This window comes from Sciurus vulgaris, assembly GCF_902686455.1.
Source record: "Sciurus vulgaris genome assembly, chromosome: 9".
Lineage (NCBI taxonomy): Eukaryota > Metazoa > Chordata > Mammalia > Rodentia > Sciuridae > Sciurus > Sciurus vulgaris.
In genome coordinates, this window is record NC_136469.1 from 114,250,338 (window position 1) to 114,268,163 (window position 17,826).

General features: G+C 40.5%; 1 protein-coding gene across 4 annotated transcripts in view; it reads right to left on the minus strand.

Moving 5' to 3' along the window:
* The window catches only part of WDR19 (WD repeat domain 19), a 108,150-nt gene that overhangs the window by 76,100 nt on the left and 14,224 nt on the right, over positions 1-17,826 (minus strand). For all 4 annotated transcript variants that reach the window (XM_079152784.1, XM_079152785.1, XM_079152783.1 and 1 more), the window contains exons 7-8: positions 1,880-1,960; positions 123-235 (exon numbers count right to left, since the gene is read on the minus strand). In XM_079152784.1, the coding sequence (XP_079008910.1) occupies positions 123-235; positions 1,880-1,960 (194 nt within the window). The remainder of the gene's footprint in view (positions 1-122; positions 236-1,879; positions 1,961-17,826) is intronic.

Below are 17,826 nucleotides of genomic sequence, written 5' to 3' on the forward strand. Positions count from 1 at the left end.
ATCACAGATTGTAACTCAGAAATGCTATAGAGAGAAATGAATGTTATAGACAAAGCTTTGTACGTATAATTAGTATGGGAAAACACATGGATTTCTTTCTATAATGAGCTCTTTGTACATACCAACTATAGCAGACAATACTGCCATAGCGCTGCTGAAATTCCAGATCAATTGGGCTATCTGGATCATTTATATTAAAAATACACAAAATTTTCTTGCCAATCACCGCACTTATCTGTTAAAAAAGATCAGAAGGTTGTGAAATAAATTATTTAGTAGTTCTTGAAAACACCAATAAGCAAATCCAAACAACTGAACCTAATTTAGGAAAACAATAAATCAAATTTCAATGTGCTAAATTAGCATGATAATGTGATTTAACAAAAAAATGGATCTAGTGAGGTATATTTTGGTAAGCGTCCTTGGCTTTATACATCTTTAATATGCCCTGTGAAGTATACTAAAATATCTTTGTGGAATAACTCTTTTTTATTTATTTATTTTTATTTATTTATTTATTTATTTATTTTTGAGCCAGGGCTTGAGCCCAAGGGTGTTTAATCACTGAGCTTATTTTTAGGCAGGGTCTTGCTAATTTGCTGAGGCTGGCCTCAAACTTGCAATTCTCCTGTCTCAGCCTCCTGAATTGCTAGGATTACAGGTGTGCACTACCACACCTGGCTAGAATAGCCTCTTAAACTCTACATCTCTCATTGGAACCCTGTGCAATGTGGGAATTTAAGTCTGATATCGCTTCACTGTAGTTATTTCATATTCAGAGTTTAAAGAGTCTTCTATTCTAAGAGGTCACTCTGCTTTTGAACCAACTGTGATTACAGATCCCCATACCTCTATGGATAAACTAGCCTGTTTTTTTTTTTTTACTTTTTGTGCTTTAATGTTCTGTAGTCAAATGAAAGCATACTTCAACCAAGACTGAGGCCACCGCCTCACCAGCCCAAAGGTGTGTCTTCCCCTCCAGTCCCTCATTTGGTCTTTTTGCAAGTTGCTAGAATTACAAAAATAACCACTATAAATTCTCTGTATCTGGAATATAAAAACTGAGCAAAAAGTATCTCAGTAGTTGTTACCTAAAAACAAAACATCTCAGAAAAAATACAACACAGGTTTAACTTCTGCAGTATTCTTTCTCATATAAAACACTAGTAAAATAGGTTTCTTAAAAATTAAATAGTGAAATATCAACCAAATTATATAGCCTGGCTTTTTATATCATTGCTTTCCATCACTTGCAGGTGAGCATGGCTAAACTAGCATTCCTCTACTGACACAAGTTAATACTTAACCTAATTCTCAGTGGAAGGTATATTTGTGTTGGGGAGAGAAAAGAGCATGTTTATTTATTTGGTTTCATCAAGAGTGACACTTTTAAAATTTCCCTGATTCTAAGATGTTATCAACAGTAAGTCAGCATCAACATAAAAATTACTTTGAGAAAATAAAGATGCATTTCTTCATTAAATATATGTATACTGATTATGCAAAGCATCTGGATTTTGGAATGTCAAAATGTAGAAGGGAGAATGTATCTAAGTATTAAGGAATGAAAAATTACAACTTCCTAAGATCTGTTCACCCAATCTTAGAAAAAAAAAGTCACACAAATCACTACTTCCCTTTTTTGTACCACACGAATGAACAGAGCAACACCACCAACTTAACAGGAAGCTAGTCTCATTTTCTTTGATACCAGGTCAGCAGAGGCAAAAACAATTTTCAGGCCTGAGAGACTGAGCCATACTTTGGATTAATAAGTGACAAACATAATTTATTTATCAACCCCACCCAAGAAGAGGGAGTAAGTATATTCTACAAAATGACCAGTGATTTGGGCATGGATTTGATCTGGAATTCTTACTGTGTTTTCAGCAGCAACACTTCGGTCATCGGTCTTTATCGTGGCAAATTGTATGTGGCTTGGCTCTGATCTCACCGATGTCTACAAGAGTAAAAATATCAACACCGTGAACAAAACCGATATTTAAATTCTTTCTAGGAGAATTAGGGCTTATGCACAAGGCCCTGAGTTCAATTCCCAGAACCCCAAAACACAAAACAAAATACCACCTGCAAAAATCATTCTGAATGTTAACAAAACAGGTAACTTGCTTTTATTTCTAATGTTGGATAAATAAAAAGAAATTCATACAAATAATAATGGAGTGATGTGCAGAATACCAAAGTTCTGAAGGCAAACCAGATGAAACAATACTTGTATGCATGCCTACCACGTGATGACCTAAGAAGTATATCTAATTTTGGAAGGTGACTTCTTAGGGAGTAGAAATGGGAAACGGTTATCTTGTGTGTGAATAATGGCTAAATTGTAGTGAATTACTGGGATGCTCTATGGAAAAAATATTCTAAGGTCATGCATTGGGTGAGTGGAAGAAAAATATTCAGTTCTTTATTGGTGATGTGTGGTATGGGTATATGGTGGGGAAGGGGCATTATAGCATTTGTATTGTATATCTACCATTCTATGTCTAAAAGGCATTCAAACAGAATGATCAGAATTATAATATTTATAAAAATTATGTCATAGCAAACAACTTTTATGCTAGATTAATCTTCCTGAAGATCAATTTTAATCATGCTATGGTGATGCTCAGCATGATAGAAGGATTTACATCTATCCAACTTTGAGCTTTCCAGATACAGAACCAACTTTCTTCTGCCTTACTCTCTCAGTCAAAACTCACCTTCTGTTACACTAGGACAAACTACAGTAAGTGTCCCCTCCTATCTCTGTTCATGTTGTCTGCTTAGACTGAATGACACAGACTGCTAAATGTTTTGCATTATTCACCAAAACAAGTTTTAGCAGGGCATGTGGTTCTCAGTAGACTAAATTTGCAGGTTTCCAGGCAACAGTGAGGTGTGGCCGTATAACTAGGTTCTAGATGTATAATATGAATGGAAATAAAACATGCATCTTCCAGATTAAGCCCTTTACAAATTTCTTGCACTCCACTTCTGCTCTTTCTCCCTTCTCTGTGACTGAAATGCAAATGTAATCCTGGTGTACCAACTTTGACAGAGAACATGATATCCTACAAAATGGCAGATAACTAAGACGGAAGGAAGCTGGTACTCTGTATAACTTTGTGAAGCAGTGGTACCTAAATGACCTGCCCACCTCTCCACTGTTACATGAGTAAGAGAGAGAGGGGAAAAAAACCACCCAAACTGTCATATTCTTACAGTCTGTATAATTTGGGGACTGTTAACATTTTAGCCTATACCCTGACTGATTCAGATTGCCTTCTGTCTCTTAAATATTCACAATTCAACTTTCATTGATTTCATCCATCTCCTAAATGCTATAGGACTTGCAAATTGTTTCACAAAATTTGATTACTCATAATGTAAGGTCATGCATGTTTTAGAATGATTAGTAATGTCTTCTTGGGGTGGGGCCCTTCTGCCACCAGCCTGTGGCATCATGAAGGGAATGTGTGAGAGGAAGAGAAATCACACAGTGAGACAGGAAGTCAGAGAGCAACTCTTTTAGGTGGACAGGAAGTCAGAGAGCAACTCCTTTAGGTGGACAGGAAGTCAGAGAGCAACTCTTTTATAACAACCTTCTCATGAGGGCTAACCAGGGTCCCTTGAGAACCACATTAACTTCTTTCGATCTCCCGAGACTCCTTCCAACATCGCCACACTGGGGACCAAGTTTCTATCACATGGCCCTTTGAGGGACCAATCACATTCAAACCACAGCACATTCCATGTAGAGATCCATTGTGGCAAGGAAATGAGTAAGGCTTCCAGTGAATAGCTGGAGAGGAACTAAGACCCCAAGTCTGACAACCCATAAGGAACTGAACTCTATCAATAATCACATGAGTGAGGTTAAAAGCAGATCCCACCTGCCCATAAAGCCTTCAGAAGAGACTATAGCCATGTCTGGCAACATTGCAGCCTTGTGAGAGACCTTGACACAGAGGCACCCAGAGAAGCTGTATTTGGATTTCTCGTCCACAAAAACTATGAAATAACAGATATCTAAGCAACTACATTTTGAATTAATTTGTTATGCAGTATTAGCTGACTACAACAGTCATATTTCATACTGCTTCTACAACACATAGCAGTGCTATATTCCTGACAGAAGATGTTAGCTAATATTACTCTAGCGATACTAAATTGTAAACAATTGTCCAAAACAAAATTTTCCTATTGGTTATTTCCTATTGATTATGTAGCTATTGGCAACATAAATTCTCTCATGGAAAAAGCCTCTGAAAATCTAATCAATCTTGGGAAATTTGAACAACAGTAAAATTTAATCTTGAAATTAAATGTAATCAGGATTACTTTGGAAGTAATTTAACATATCAGGTGAAGAATTGGACCTGGTTTCAAGATGGCGGCCTAGAGGGTGGCTGTATTTCATGTTGCTCCAGGACTCAGGATTCAAAAGAGGAGATATTGAGACACTTGGGACCAACTCAAAGCAGCCGGGTGACTCTCACCCGTTGGGAAGGCGTCCCGGATGGCACAGTGGTCCCAGAACGCAGGGAACTTTGTGAAGTAGAGCTGCCGGCGAAACACCCCTCCCCCGCTGGAGCAGTGAACTCGGACAACTGGGAGCGTCGTAAAGGAGGCCGCTCGGCACAGCGCTGGGACTCGGGCAACCACTGGGGCTCCGGCGGCTGCCCAGGGGAGGAGTGGCGAGGAGAGCTGTGTGGACTCAGAACACTGGGGCCTGCCCTGAGGAGGAGGAGGAGGAGTGCGGCCGCTTGGATTCGGAGTGACTGCACCAGAGCTACAGGCAGTTGCCAGAGGAGGGGCTGCGCGGCGAGCTGTTTGGACTCAGACCACTTCTGAACACCGGGGCCAGCCTGGAGGAGTAGGAGGAGGAGGAGGAGGAGCGCAGCGGGTCGTTTGGACTCGCAGTGACTGCATTAGCGCTCCAGGCGGCTGCTCAGAGGAGAATGCGAGTGGTGAGTTGCTTGGACTTAAAGCGACCGCTCCTGAACACAGGGGGGCTGCCTGGAGGAGAAGCGTGGTGGGTCGCTTGGTCTTGAGTGGCTGCACCAGAGCTCCGGGCGGTTGCCCGGAGGACCCGTGCAGCGGGTCACGTGGATTCAGAGCCACTCAGAGCGACCGCTCCTGAACACCTGGGGGGTTATCTGGAGAAGGAGGAGGAACGGGGAGGGTCACTTCGACTCCTAGTGATTGATAGCCCAGGGCTACGGGTGGTTGGTGGGAGGAGGAGGCACACAGTGAGTTTCTTGGACTCCTAGTGACCGCACCGGAATACTGGGCGGCTGTCTGGAGGAAGAGGCGTGTGGCGGGTCTCTGGGACTCAGAGGGATTGTACGGGGCCATTAGGTGCAGAGCAGGGTCCCAGGATCTAGGAGGCTTCTTGGTGCAAGAGCCCCACAGAGGCAGGCTTAGGGCGGAGCGAAGGTTCCAGGCCTGTGGGCAGATTCTCTGAGGAGGGGCAGCCTAAGGAGATTCATCTGCAAAGGGTGAGGCTTCCAGGCCCAGGAGGTAGGGCCAGGCCCCTGGGAACTTTGCAGAGGAAGGCAGCCCAGCCCAGGTGGTAGCTGTAATTGAGGGGAACCTCTAGGAGGGAACTGACCAGCGAGACCTCCCCACCGGGTGAGTCTTCCCTGCCGGGTGAGGTTTCCCCACAAGGACGGTAAAACCAGAGACTCAGGCCCAAACAGGCCTTGCCTCAGCCCGCAGCCTAGGTCCCCTTTGGATGACCATTGGTCAACAAGTGGAGGCACCTCTGCCCACTAGCAGGGATTATACCCCACCTGAAGGCCACCACTCCTAGAGAGGCAGCTTCCTTGTGGAGCACCGCATTATCAACTTCCTCCAAGACTTCAGCCTACTGAAGGCTAAGGGGGGATATATATAGAAATCTTCAGGGACATTGTAAGTCAATAGAGGAAATCTGCAATATCTCAGTGGTCCACTGATACCTGAACAATATGAGAAAACAAGGAAAGAAAATGCTGCAAACAAATCTAGATGTTACATCAATAAAACCCAATGACAGCATGGCAGAAGAAATGACAGAAAAGGAGTTCAGAATGTACATAATTAAAATGATCAGAGAAGCAAACGATGAGATGAAAGAGCAAATGCAAGCATTGAATGATTGCACCAATCGACAATTAAAAGAGCAAATATAGGAAGCAAAAGATCATTTCAATAAAGAGTTAGAGATATTGAAAAAAAACCAAACAGAAATCCTTGACATGAAGGAAACAATAAACCAAATTAAGAACTCCATAGAAAGCATATCCAATAGGATAGAACACCTGGAAGACAGAACCTCAGACATTGAAGACAAAATATTTAACCTTGAAAACAAAGTTGAACAAACAGAGAAGATGGTAAGAAATCATGAACAGAATCTACAAGAACTATGGGATATCATGAAAAGGCCAAATTTAAGAATTATTGGGATTGAGGAAGGCCTAGAGAAACAAGCCAAGGGAATGAACAATTTATTCAATGAAATAATATCAGAAAATTTCCCAAATCTGAAGAATGAAATGGAAAATCAAGTTCAAGAGGCTTATAGGACTCCAAATACACAAAATTACAACAGACCCACACCAAGGCACATTATAATGAAAATACCTAACATACAAAATAAAGACAGAATTTTAAAGGCTGTGAGAGAAAAGAACCAAATTACATTCAGGGGGAAACCAATACAGATATAAGCAGATTTTTCAATCCAGACCCTAAAAGCTAGAAGGGCCTGGAACAACATTTTTCAAGCCCTGAAAGAAAATGGATGCCAACCAAGAATCTTATACCCAGCAAAACTTACCTTCAAATTTGACGATGAAATAAAATCCTTCCATGATAAACAAAAGCTAAAAGAATTTACAAAAAGAAAGCCAGCATTACAGAACATTCTCAGCAAAATATTCCATGAGGAAGAGATGAAAAACAAAGAAGCAAATCAGCAAAGGGAGGAATTATCCTAAAGGAATTGTCAAATAAAGGAGGAAACAAGTTGTGTCAAAGAAATAAATAAATAAAATTTAAAAAATGAACCAAATGACCGGGAAACCAAATCATATCTCTATAATAATCCTGAATGTTAATGGCCTGAATTCATCAATCAAAAGACATAGACTGGCAGATTGGATTAAAAAGAAAGATCCAACAATATGTTGCCTGCAAGAGACTCACCTCATAGAAAAAGATACCCATAGATTAAAGGTGAAAGGATGGGGAAAAATATACCATGCGCATGGACTCAGCAAAAAAGCTGGAGTATCCATCCCCATTTCCGATAATGTGGACTTCAAGCCAAAGTTAGTCAGAAGGGATAAAGAAGGTCATTTCATACTGCTTAAGGGAAGCATAAATCAGCAAGATATAATAATCATAAACATCTATGCCCCAAACAGTGGCTCATCCATGTATGTCAAACAAATCCTTCTCAATTTCAGAAACCAAATAGACCATAACACAATAATACTAGGTGATTTTAACACGCCTCTCTCACCACTGGACAGATCTTCCAGACAAAAATTGAACAAAGAAACCATAGATCTCAATAACACAATCAATAATGTAGACTTAACGGACATTTATAGAATATACCATCCAACCAAGAGCGAATACACTTTCTTCTCAGCAGCACATGGATCCTTCTCTAAAATAGACCATATATTATGCCACAAAGCTAATGTTAGCAAATACAAGAAGATAGAGACACTACCATGTATTCTATCAGATCATAATGGATTGAAGTTAGAAATAAATGAAAGAGTAAAACACAGAAACTATTCCAACATCTGGAGATTAAACAATATGCTATTATATGATGAATGGATAACAGAAGATATTAGGAAGGAAATTAAAAAATTCTTAGAGGTAAATGAGAACAAAGAAACATCATATCAAAATCTCTGGGACACTATGAAAGCAGTACTTAGAGGGAAATTTATTTCATGGAGCGCATTTAATAAAAGAAGTAAAACTCAACAAATAAACGACCTAACACTACAGCTCAAAGCCCTAGAAAAAGAAGAACAGAACAGCACCAAAAGTAGTAGAAGACAGGAAATAGTTAAACTCAGAGCTGAAATCAATGAAATTGAAACAAAAGAAACAATACAAAAAATTGACAAAATAAATAGTTGGTTCTTCGAAAAAATAAACAAAATTGATAAACCTTTAGCCACACTAACAAAGAGAAGACGAGAGAAAACCCAAATCACTAAAATTCGGAATGAACAAGGAAATATCACAACAGACAGGATTGAAATACAAAACATAATTAGAAGCTATTTTGAAAATCTATACTCCAACAAAATAGAAAATTTCGAAGACATCAACAGGTTTCTAGAGACATATGAATTGCCTAAACTGAACGAGGAGGACATAAACAATTTAAATAGACCAATTTCAAGTACTGAAATAGAAGAAGGCATCAAAAGCCTTCCAACAAAGAAAAGTCCGGGACCAGATGGGTTCTCAGCCGAGTTCTACAAAACCTTTAAAGAAGAGCTCATTCCAATACTTCTCAAAGTATTCCATAAAATAGAAGAGGAGGGAACCCTCCCAAACTCATTCTATGAGCCAATATCACACTGATACCTAAACCAGACAGAGACTCATCAAGGAAAGAAAATTTCAGACCAATATCCTTAATGAACATCGACGCAAAAATTCTCAACAAAATTTTAGCAAATCGCATACAAAAACATAAAAAAAAGATAGTGCACCATGATCAAGTGGGTTTCATCCCAGGGATGCAAGGTTGGTTCAACATTAGGAAATCAATAAACGTAATTCACCATATTAATAGACTTAAAGTCAAGAATCACATGATTATTTCAATAGATGCAGAAAAAGCATTTGATAAAATACAGCACCCCTTCATGCTCAAAACACTAGAAAAAATAGGGATAGTGGGAACATTCCTTAACATTGTAAAGGCCATTTATGCTAAGCCCATGGCTAATATCATTCTAAATGGTGAAAAACTGAAAGCATTCCCCCTAAAAACTGGAACAAGGCAGGGATGCCCTCTTTCACCACTTCTATTCAACATCGTTCTTGAGACTCTGGCCAGAGCAATTAGACAAACCAAAGAAATTAAAGGGATACGAATTGGAAAAGAAGAACTCAAACTATCCCTGTTCATTGATGACATGATTATATATTTAGAGGAACCTGGAAATCCCACCAGAAAACTCTTAGAACTCATAAGTGAATTCAGTAAAGTAGCAGGTTACAAATCAATGCCCATAAATCCAACGCATTTTTATACATAAGTGATGAATCTTCTGAAAGAGAAATTAGGAAAACTACCCCATTCATAATAGCCTCGAAAAAAAAAAAAATACTTGGGAATCAATCTCACAAAAGAGGTGAAAGACCTCTACAATGAGAACTATACAACACTAAAGAAAGAAATTAAAGAACACCTTAGAAGATGGAAAGATCTTCCATGTTCTTGGATAGGAAGAATTAATATTGTCAAAATGGCCATACTACCTAAAGTGCTATACAAATTCAATGCAATTCCAATTAAAATCCCAATGATGTACCTTACAGAAATAGAGCAAGCAATTATGAAATTCATCTGGAAGAATAAGAAACCCAGAATAGCTAAAGCAATCCTTAGCAGGAAGAGTGAAACAGGGGGTATTGCAATACCAGATCTTCAACTCTACTACAAAGCAATAGTAACAAAAACGGCATGGTATTGGTACCAAAATAGAAAGGTAGATCAATGGAACAGAATAGAGGACACGGACACAAACCCAAATAAATACAATTTTCTCATACTAGACAAAGGTGCCAAAAATATGCAATGGAGAAAAGATAGCCTCTTCAACAAATGGTGCTGGGAGAATTGGAAATCCATATGTAACAGAATGAAACTAAACCCATATCTCTCACCATGCACGAAACTAAACTCAAAATGGATTAAGGACCTTGGAATCAGACCAGAGACCCTGCAGATTATAGAAGAAAAAGTAGGTCCAAATCTTCACCTTGTTGGTCTAGGATCAGACTTCCTTAACAGGACTCCCATAGCACAAGAAATAAAAGCTAGAATCAACCACTGGGATAGATTCAAACTAAAAAGCTTTCTCTCAGCAAAGGAAACTATCAGCAAGGCCAAGAAAGAGCCTACGGAGTGGGAGAATATCTTTGCCAATCATACTTCAGATAGAGCACTAATCTCCAGAATCTATAAAGAACTCAAAAAACTCTACTCCAGGGGGGTTTCAAGATGGCGGCCTAGAGGGTGGCTGCATTTCATGTTGCTCCAGGACTCAGGATTCAAAAGAGGAGATATTGAGACACTTGGGACCAACTCAAAGCAGCCGGGTGAGTCTCTCCCATTGGGGAGGCGTCCCGGATGGGACAGTGGTCCCGGAACGCAGGAAACTTTGTGAAGTAGAGCTGCCGGTGAGACGCCCCTCCCCCCGCTGGAGCAGTGAACTCGGACAACTAGGAGCGCCGAAAAGGAGGCCGCTCGGCACAGCGCTGGGACTCGGAGCAACCACTGGGGCTCCGGCGGCTGCCCAGGGGAGGAGTGGCGAGGAGAGCTGTGTGGACTCAGGACACCGGGGCCTGCCCTGAGGAGGAGGAGGAGGAGCGTGGCCACTTGGATTCGGAGTGACTGCACCAGAGCTACAGGCGGTTGCCAGAAGAGAAGCTCCGCGGCGAGCTGTTTGGACTCAGAACGACGCTTCTGAACCCCGGGGCCTGCCCTGAGGACGAGGAGGAGGAAGAGGAACGCGGCCGCTTGGATTTGGGGTGACTACACCAGAGCTTCAGGCGGTTGCCAGAGGAGAGGCTGCGTGGCGAGCTGTTTGGACTCAGACCACTTCTGAACCCCGGGGCCTGCCCGGAGGAGGAGGAGAAGCGCGGCGGGTCCTTTGGACTCGCAGTGACTGCATTAGCGCTCCAGGCGGCTGCTCAGAGGAGAAGGCGAGTGGTGAGTTGTTTGGACTTAAAGGGACAGCGCCTGAACACAGGGGGGCTGCCTGGAGAGGAAGCGTGGTGGGTCGCTTGGTCTTGAGTGGCCGCACCAAGAGCTCCGGGCGGTTGCCCATAGGACCCGTGCAGCGGGTCACGTGGATTCAGAGCCACTCACAGCGACCACTCCTGAACACTCGGGGGGTTATCTGGAGGAGGAGGAGGAACGGGGAGGGTCACTTCGACTCGGAGTGATTGATTGCCCAGGGCTACGGGTGGTTGGTGGGAGGTGGAGGCACGCAGTGAGTTTCTTGGACTCCTAGTGACCGCACCGGAACACTGGGCAGCTGTCTGGAGGAAGAGGCGTGTGGCGGGTCTCTGGGACTCAGAGAGATTGTATGGGGCCCCAGGTGGCTGCTCAGAGGAGGGGCCGCATAACCAGGCAATTAGGGGCAGAGCAGGGTCCCAGGATCTAGGAGGCTTCTGGGTGGAAGAGCCGCACAGAGACAGGCTTAGGGCAGAGCGAAGGTTCCAGGCCTGTGGGCAGATTCTCTGAGGAGGGGCAGCCTAAGGAGATTCATCTGCGAAGGGTGAGGCTCCCAGGCCCAGGAGGTAGGGCCGGGCCCCTGAGAACTTTGCAGAGGAAGGCAGCCCAGCCCAGGCAGTAGCTGTAATTGAGGGGAACCTCTAGGAGGGTACTGACCAGTGAGACCTCCCCACCGGGTGAGTCTTCCCTGCCGGGTGAGGTTTCCCCACAAGGACGGTAAAACTAGAGACTCAGGCCCAAACAGGCCTTGCCTCAGCCCGCAGCCTAGGTTCCCTTTGGATGACCATTGGTCAACAAGTGGAGGCACCTCTGCCCACTAGCAGGGATTATACCCCTCCTGAAGGCCACCACTCCTAGAGAGGCAGCTTCCTTGTGGAGCTCCGCATTATCAACTTCCTCCAAGACTTCAGCCTACTGAAGGCTAAGGGGGGATATATATAGAAATCTTCAGGGACATTGTAAGTCAATAGAGGAAATCTGCAATATCTCAGCGGTCAACTGATACCTGAACAATATGAGAAAACAAGGAAAGAAAATGCTGCAAACAAATCTAGATGTTACATCAATAAAACCCAATGACAGCATGACAGAAGAAATGACAGAAAAGGAGTTCAGAATGTACATAATTAAAATGATCAGAGAAGCAAACGATGAGATGAAAGAGCAAATGCAACCATTGAATGATCGCACCAATCGACAGTTAAAAGAGCAAATACAGGAAGCAAAAGATCATTTCAATAAAGAGTTAGAGATATTGAAAAAAAACCAAACAGAAATCCTTGACATGAAAGAAACAATAAACCAAATTAAGAACTCCATAGAAAGCATATCCAATAGGATAGAACACCTGGAAGACAGAACCTCAGACATTGAAGACAAAATATTTAACCTTGAAAACAAAGTTGAACAAACAGAGAAGATGGTAAGAAATCATGAACAGAATCTACAAGAACTATGGGATATCATGAAAAGGCCAAATTTAAGAATTATTGGGATTGAGGAAGGCCTAGAGAAACAAGCCAAAGGAATGAACAATTTATTCAATGAAATAATATCAGAAAATTTCCCAAATCTGAAGAATGAAATGGAAAATCAAGTTCAAGAGGCTTATAGGACTCCAAATACACAAAATTACAACAGACCCACACCAAGGCACATTATAATGAAAATACCTAACATACAAAATAAAGACAGAATTTTAAAGGCTGTGAGAGAAAAGAACCAAATTACATTCAGGGGGAAACCAATACGGATATCAGCAGACTTTTCAATCCAGACCCTAAAAGCTAGAAGGGCCTGGAACAACATTTTTCAAGCCCTGAAAGAAAATGGATGCCAACCAAGAATCTTATACCCAGCAAAACTTACCTTCAAATTTGACGATGAAATAAAATCCTTCCATGATAAACAAAAGCTAAAAGAATTTACAAAAAGAAAGCCAGCATTACAAAACATTCTCAGCAAAATATTCCATGAGGAAGAGATGAAAAACAAAGCAGCAAATCAGCAAAGGGAGGAATTATCCTAAAGGAATTGTCAAATAAAGGAGGAAACAAGTTGTGTCAAAGAAATAAATAAATAAAATTTAAAAAATGAACCAAATGACCGGGAAACCAAATCATATCTCTATAATAACCCTGAATGTTAATGGCCTGAATTCATCAATCAAAAGACATAGACTGGCAGATTGGATTAAAAAGAAAGATCCAACAATATGTTGCCTGCAAGAGACTCACCTCATAGAAAAAGATATCCATAGACTAAAGATGAAAGGATGGGGAAAAACATACCATGCGCACGGACTCAGCAAAAAAGCTGGAGTATCCATCCTCATTTCCGATAGTGTGGACATCAAGCCAAAGTTAGTCAGAAGGGATAAAGAAGGTCATTTCATACTGCTTAAGGGAAGCATAAATCAGCAAGATATAACAATCATAAACATCTATGCCCCAAACAGTGGCTCATCCACGTATGTCAAACAAATCCTTCTCAATTTCAGAAACCAAATAGACCATAACACAATAATACTAGGTGATTTTAACACGCCTCTCTCACCACTGGACAGATCTTCCAGACAAAAATTGAACAAAGAAACCATAGATCTCAATAACACAATCAATAATGTAGACTTAACGGACATTTATAGAATATACCATCCAACCAAGAGCGAATACACTTTCTTCTCAGCAGCACATGGATCCTTCTCTAAAATAGACCATATATTATGCCACAAAGCTAATGTTAGCAAATACAAGAAGATAGAGACACTACCATGTATTCTATCAGATCATAATGGATTGAAGTTAGAAATAAATGAAAGAGTAAAACACAGAAACTATTCCAACATCTGGAGATTAAACAATATGCTATTATATGATGAATGGATAACAGAAGATATTAGGAAGGAAATTAAAAAATTCTTAGAGGTAAATGAGAACAAAGAAACATCATTTCAAAATCTCTGGGACACTATGAAAGCAGTACTTAGAGGGAAATTTATTTCATGGAGCGCATTTAATAAAAGAAGTAAAACTCAACAAATAAACGACCTAACACTACAGCTCAAAGCCCTAGAAAAAGAAGAACAGACCAACACCAAAAGTAGTAGAAGACAGGAAATAGTTAAACTCAGAGCTGAAATCAATGAAATTGAAACAAAAGAAACAATACAAAAAATTGACAAAATAAATAGTTGGTTCTTCGAAAAAATAAACAAAATTGATAAACCTTTAGCCACACTAACAAAGAGAAGACGAGAGAAAACCCAAATCACTAAAATTCGGAATGAACAAGGAAATATCACAACAGACAGGATTGAAATACAAAACATAATTAGAAGCTATTTTGAAAATCTATACTCCAACAAAATAGAAAATTTCGAAGACATCAACAGGTTTCTAGAGACATATGAATTGCCTAAACTGAACGAGGAGGACATAAACAATTTAAATAGACCAATTTCAAGTACTGAAATAGAAGAAGGCATCAAAAGCCTTCCAACAAAGAAAAGTCCGGGACCAGATGGGTTCTCAGCCGAGTTCTACAAAACCTTTAAAGAAGAGCTCATTCCAATACTTCTCAAAGTATTCCATAAAATAGAAGAGGAGGGAACCCTCCCAAACTCATTCTATGAAGCCAATATCACACTGATACCTAAACCAGACAGAGACTCATCAAGGAAAGAAAATTTCAGACCAATATCCTTAATGAACATCGACGCAAAAATTCTCAACAAAATTTTAGCAAATCGCATACAAAAACATAAAAAAAAGATAGTGCACCATGATCAAGTGGGCTTCATCCCAGGTATGCAAGGTTGGTTCAACATCAGGAAATCAATAAACGTAATTCACCATATTAATAGACTTAAAGTCAAGAATCACATGATTATTTCAATAGATGCAGAAAAAGCATTTGATAAAATACAGCACCCCTTCATGCTCAAAACACTAGAAAAAATAGGGATAGTGGGAACATTCCTTAACATTGTAAAGGCCATTTATGCTAAGCCCATGGCTAATATCATTCTAAATGGTGAAAAACTGAAAGCATTCCCCCTAAAAACTGGAACAAGGCAGGGATGCCCTCTTTCACCACTTCTATTCAACATCGTTCTTGAGACTCTGGCCAGAGCAATTAGACAAACCAAAGAAATTAAAGGGATACGAATTGGAAAAGAAGAACTCAAACTATCCCTGTTCGCTGATGACATGATTATATATTTAGAGGAACCTGGAAATTCCACCAGAAAACTCTTAGAACTCATAAGTGAATTCAGTAAAGTAGCAGGTTACAAGATCAATGCCCATAAATCCAACGCATTTTTATACATAAGTGATGAATCTTCGGAAAGAGAAATTAGGAAAACTACCCCATTCACAATAGCCTCGAAAAAAATAAAATACTTGGGAATCAATCTCACAAAAGAGGTGAAAGACCTCTACAATGAGAACTATACAACACTAAAGAAAGAAATTAAAGAACACCTTAGAAGATGGAAAGATCTTCCATGTTCTTGGATAGGAAGAATTAATATTGTCAAAATGGCCATACTACCTAAAGTGCTATACAAATTCAATGCAATTCCAATTAAAATCCCAATGACGTACCTTACAGAAATAGAGCAAGCAATCATGAAATTCATCTGGAAGAATAAGAAACCCAGAATAGCTAAAGCAATCCTTAGCAGGAAGAGTGAAACAGGGGGTATTGCAATACCAGATCTTCAACTCTACTACAAAGCAATAGTAACAAAAACGGCATGGTATTGGTACCAAAATAGAAAGGTAGATCAATGGTACAGAATAGAGGACACGGACACAAACCCAAATAAATACAATTTTCTCATACTAGACAAAGGTGCCAAAAATATGCAATGGAGAAAAGATAGCCTCTTCAACAAATGGTGCTGGGAGAATTGGAAATCCATATGCAACAGAATGAAACTAAACCCATATCTCTCACCATGCACGAAACTAAACTCAAAATGGATTAAGGACCTCGGAATCAGACCAGAGACCCTGCATCTTATAGAAGAAAAAGTAGGTCCAAATCTTCACCTTGTTGGTCTAGGATCAGACTTCCTTAACAGGACTCCCATAGCACAAGAAATAAAAGCTAGAATCAACCACTGGGATAGATTCAAACTAAAAAGCTTTCTCTCAGCAAAGGAAACTATCAGCAAGGCCAAGAAAGAGCCTACAGAGTGGGAGAATATCTTTGCCAATCATACTTCAGATAGAGCGCTAATCTCCAGAATCTATAAAGAACTCAAAAAACTCTACACGAAGAATACAAATAACCCAATCAACAAATGGGCTAAGGAAATGAACAGACACTTCACAGAAGAAGATCTACAGGCAATCAACAAACATATGGAAAAATGTTCAACATCTCTAGTAATAAGAGAAATGCAAATCAAAACTACCCTAAGATTCCATCTCACCCCAATTAGAATGGCGATTATCAAGAATACGAGCAACAACAGGTGTTGGCGAGGATGTGGGGAGAAAGGTACACTCTTACATTGCTGGTGGGGCTGCAAATTAGTGCAGCCACTCTGGAAAGCAGTGTGGAGATTCCTTAGAAAACTCGGAATGGACCGTCCATTTGACCCAGCTATCCCACTCCTTGTCCTATACCCAAAGGACTTAAAATCAGCATACTACAGAGACACAGCCACATCAATGTTCATAGCTGCTCAATTCACAATAGCCAGACTGTGGAACCAACCTAGATGCCCTTCAATTGATGAGTGGATAAAGAAACTGTGGTATATATATACAATGGAATATTACTCAGCCATAAAGAATGATAAAATTATGGCATTTGCAGGCAAATGGATGAAATTGGAGAATATCATGCTAAGTGAGATAAGCCAATCTCAAAAAGCCAAGGGACGAATGATATCGCTAATAAGTGGAGGATGACACATAATGGGGGGGAGGGAAGGGTTAGTGTTAGGGTTAGAGTTAGGGTTAGGGAGGGGGGCAAGTATGGAGGAAGGAAGGACTGTATAGAGGGTAAAGAGGGGTGGGAGGGGTGGGGGAAGGGAAAAAATAACAGAATGAATCAAACAACATTACTCTATGTAAATTTATGATTACACAAATGGTATGCCTTTGTGCCATGTACAAACAGAGAAACAACATGTATCCCATTTGTTTACAATAAAAAAAAAAAAAACAAAAAAAACTCTACTCCAAGAATTCAAATAATCCAGTCGACAAATGGGCTAAGGAAATGAATAGACACTTCACAGAAGAAGATCTACAAGGAATCAACAAACATATGGAAAAATGTTCAACATCTCTAGTAATAAGAGAAATGCAAATCAAAACCACCCTAAGATTCCATCTCACCCCAATTAGAATGGCGATTATCAAGAATACGAGCAACAACAGGTGTTGGCGAGGATGTGGGGAGAAAGGTACACTCTTACATTGCTGGTGGGGCTGCAAATTAGTGCAGCCACTCTGGAAAGCAGTGTGGAGATTCCTTAGAAAACTCGGAATGGACCGTCCATTTGACCCAGCTATCCCACTCCTTGGCCTATACCCAAAGGACTTAAAATCAGCATACTACAGAGACACAGCCACATCAATGTTCATAGCTGCTCAATTCACAATAGCCAGACTGTGGAACCAACCTAGATGCCCTTCAATTGATGAGTGGATAAAGAAACTGTGGTATATATATACAATGGAATATTACTCAGCCATAAAGAATGATAAAATTATGGCATTTGCAGGCAAATGGATGAAATTGGAGAATATCATGCTAAGTGAGATAAGCCAATCTCAAAAAGCCAAGGGACGAATGATATC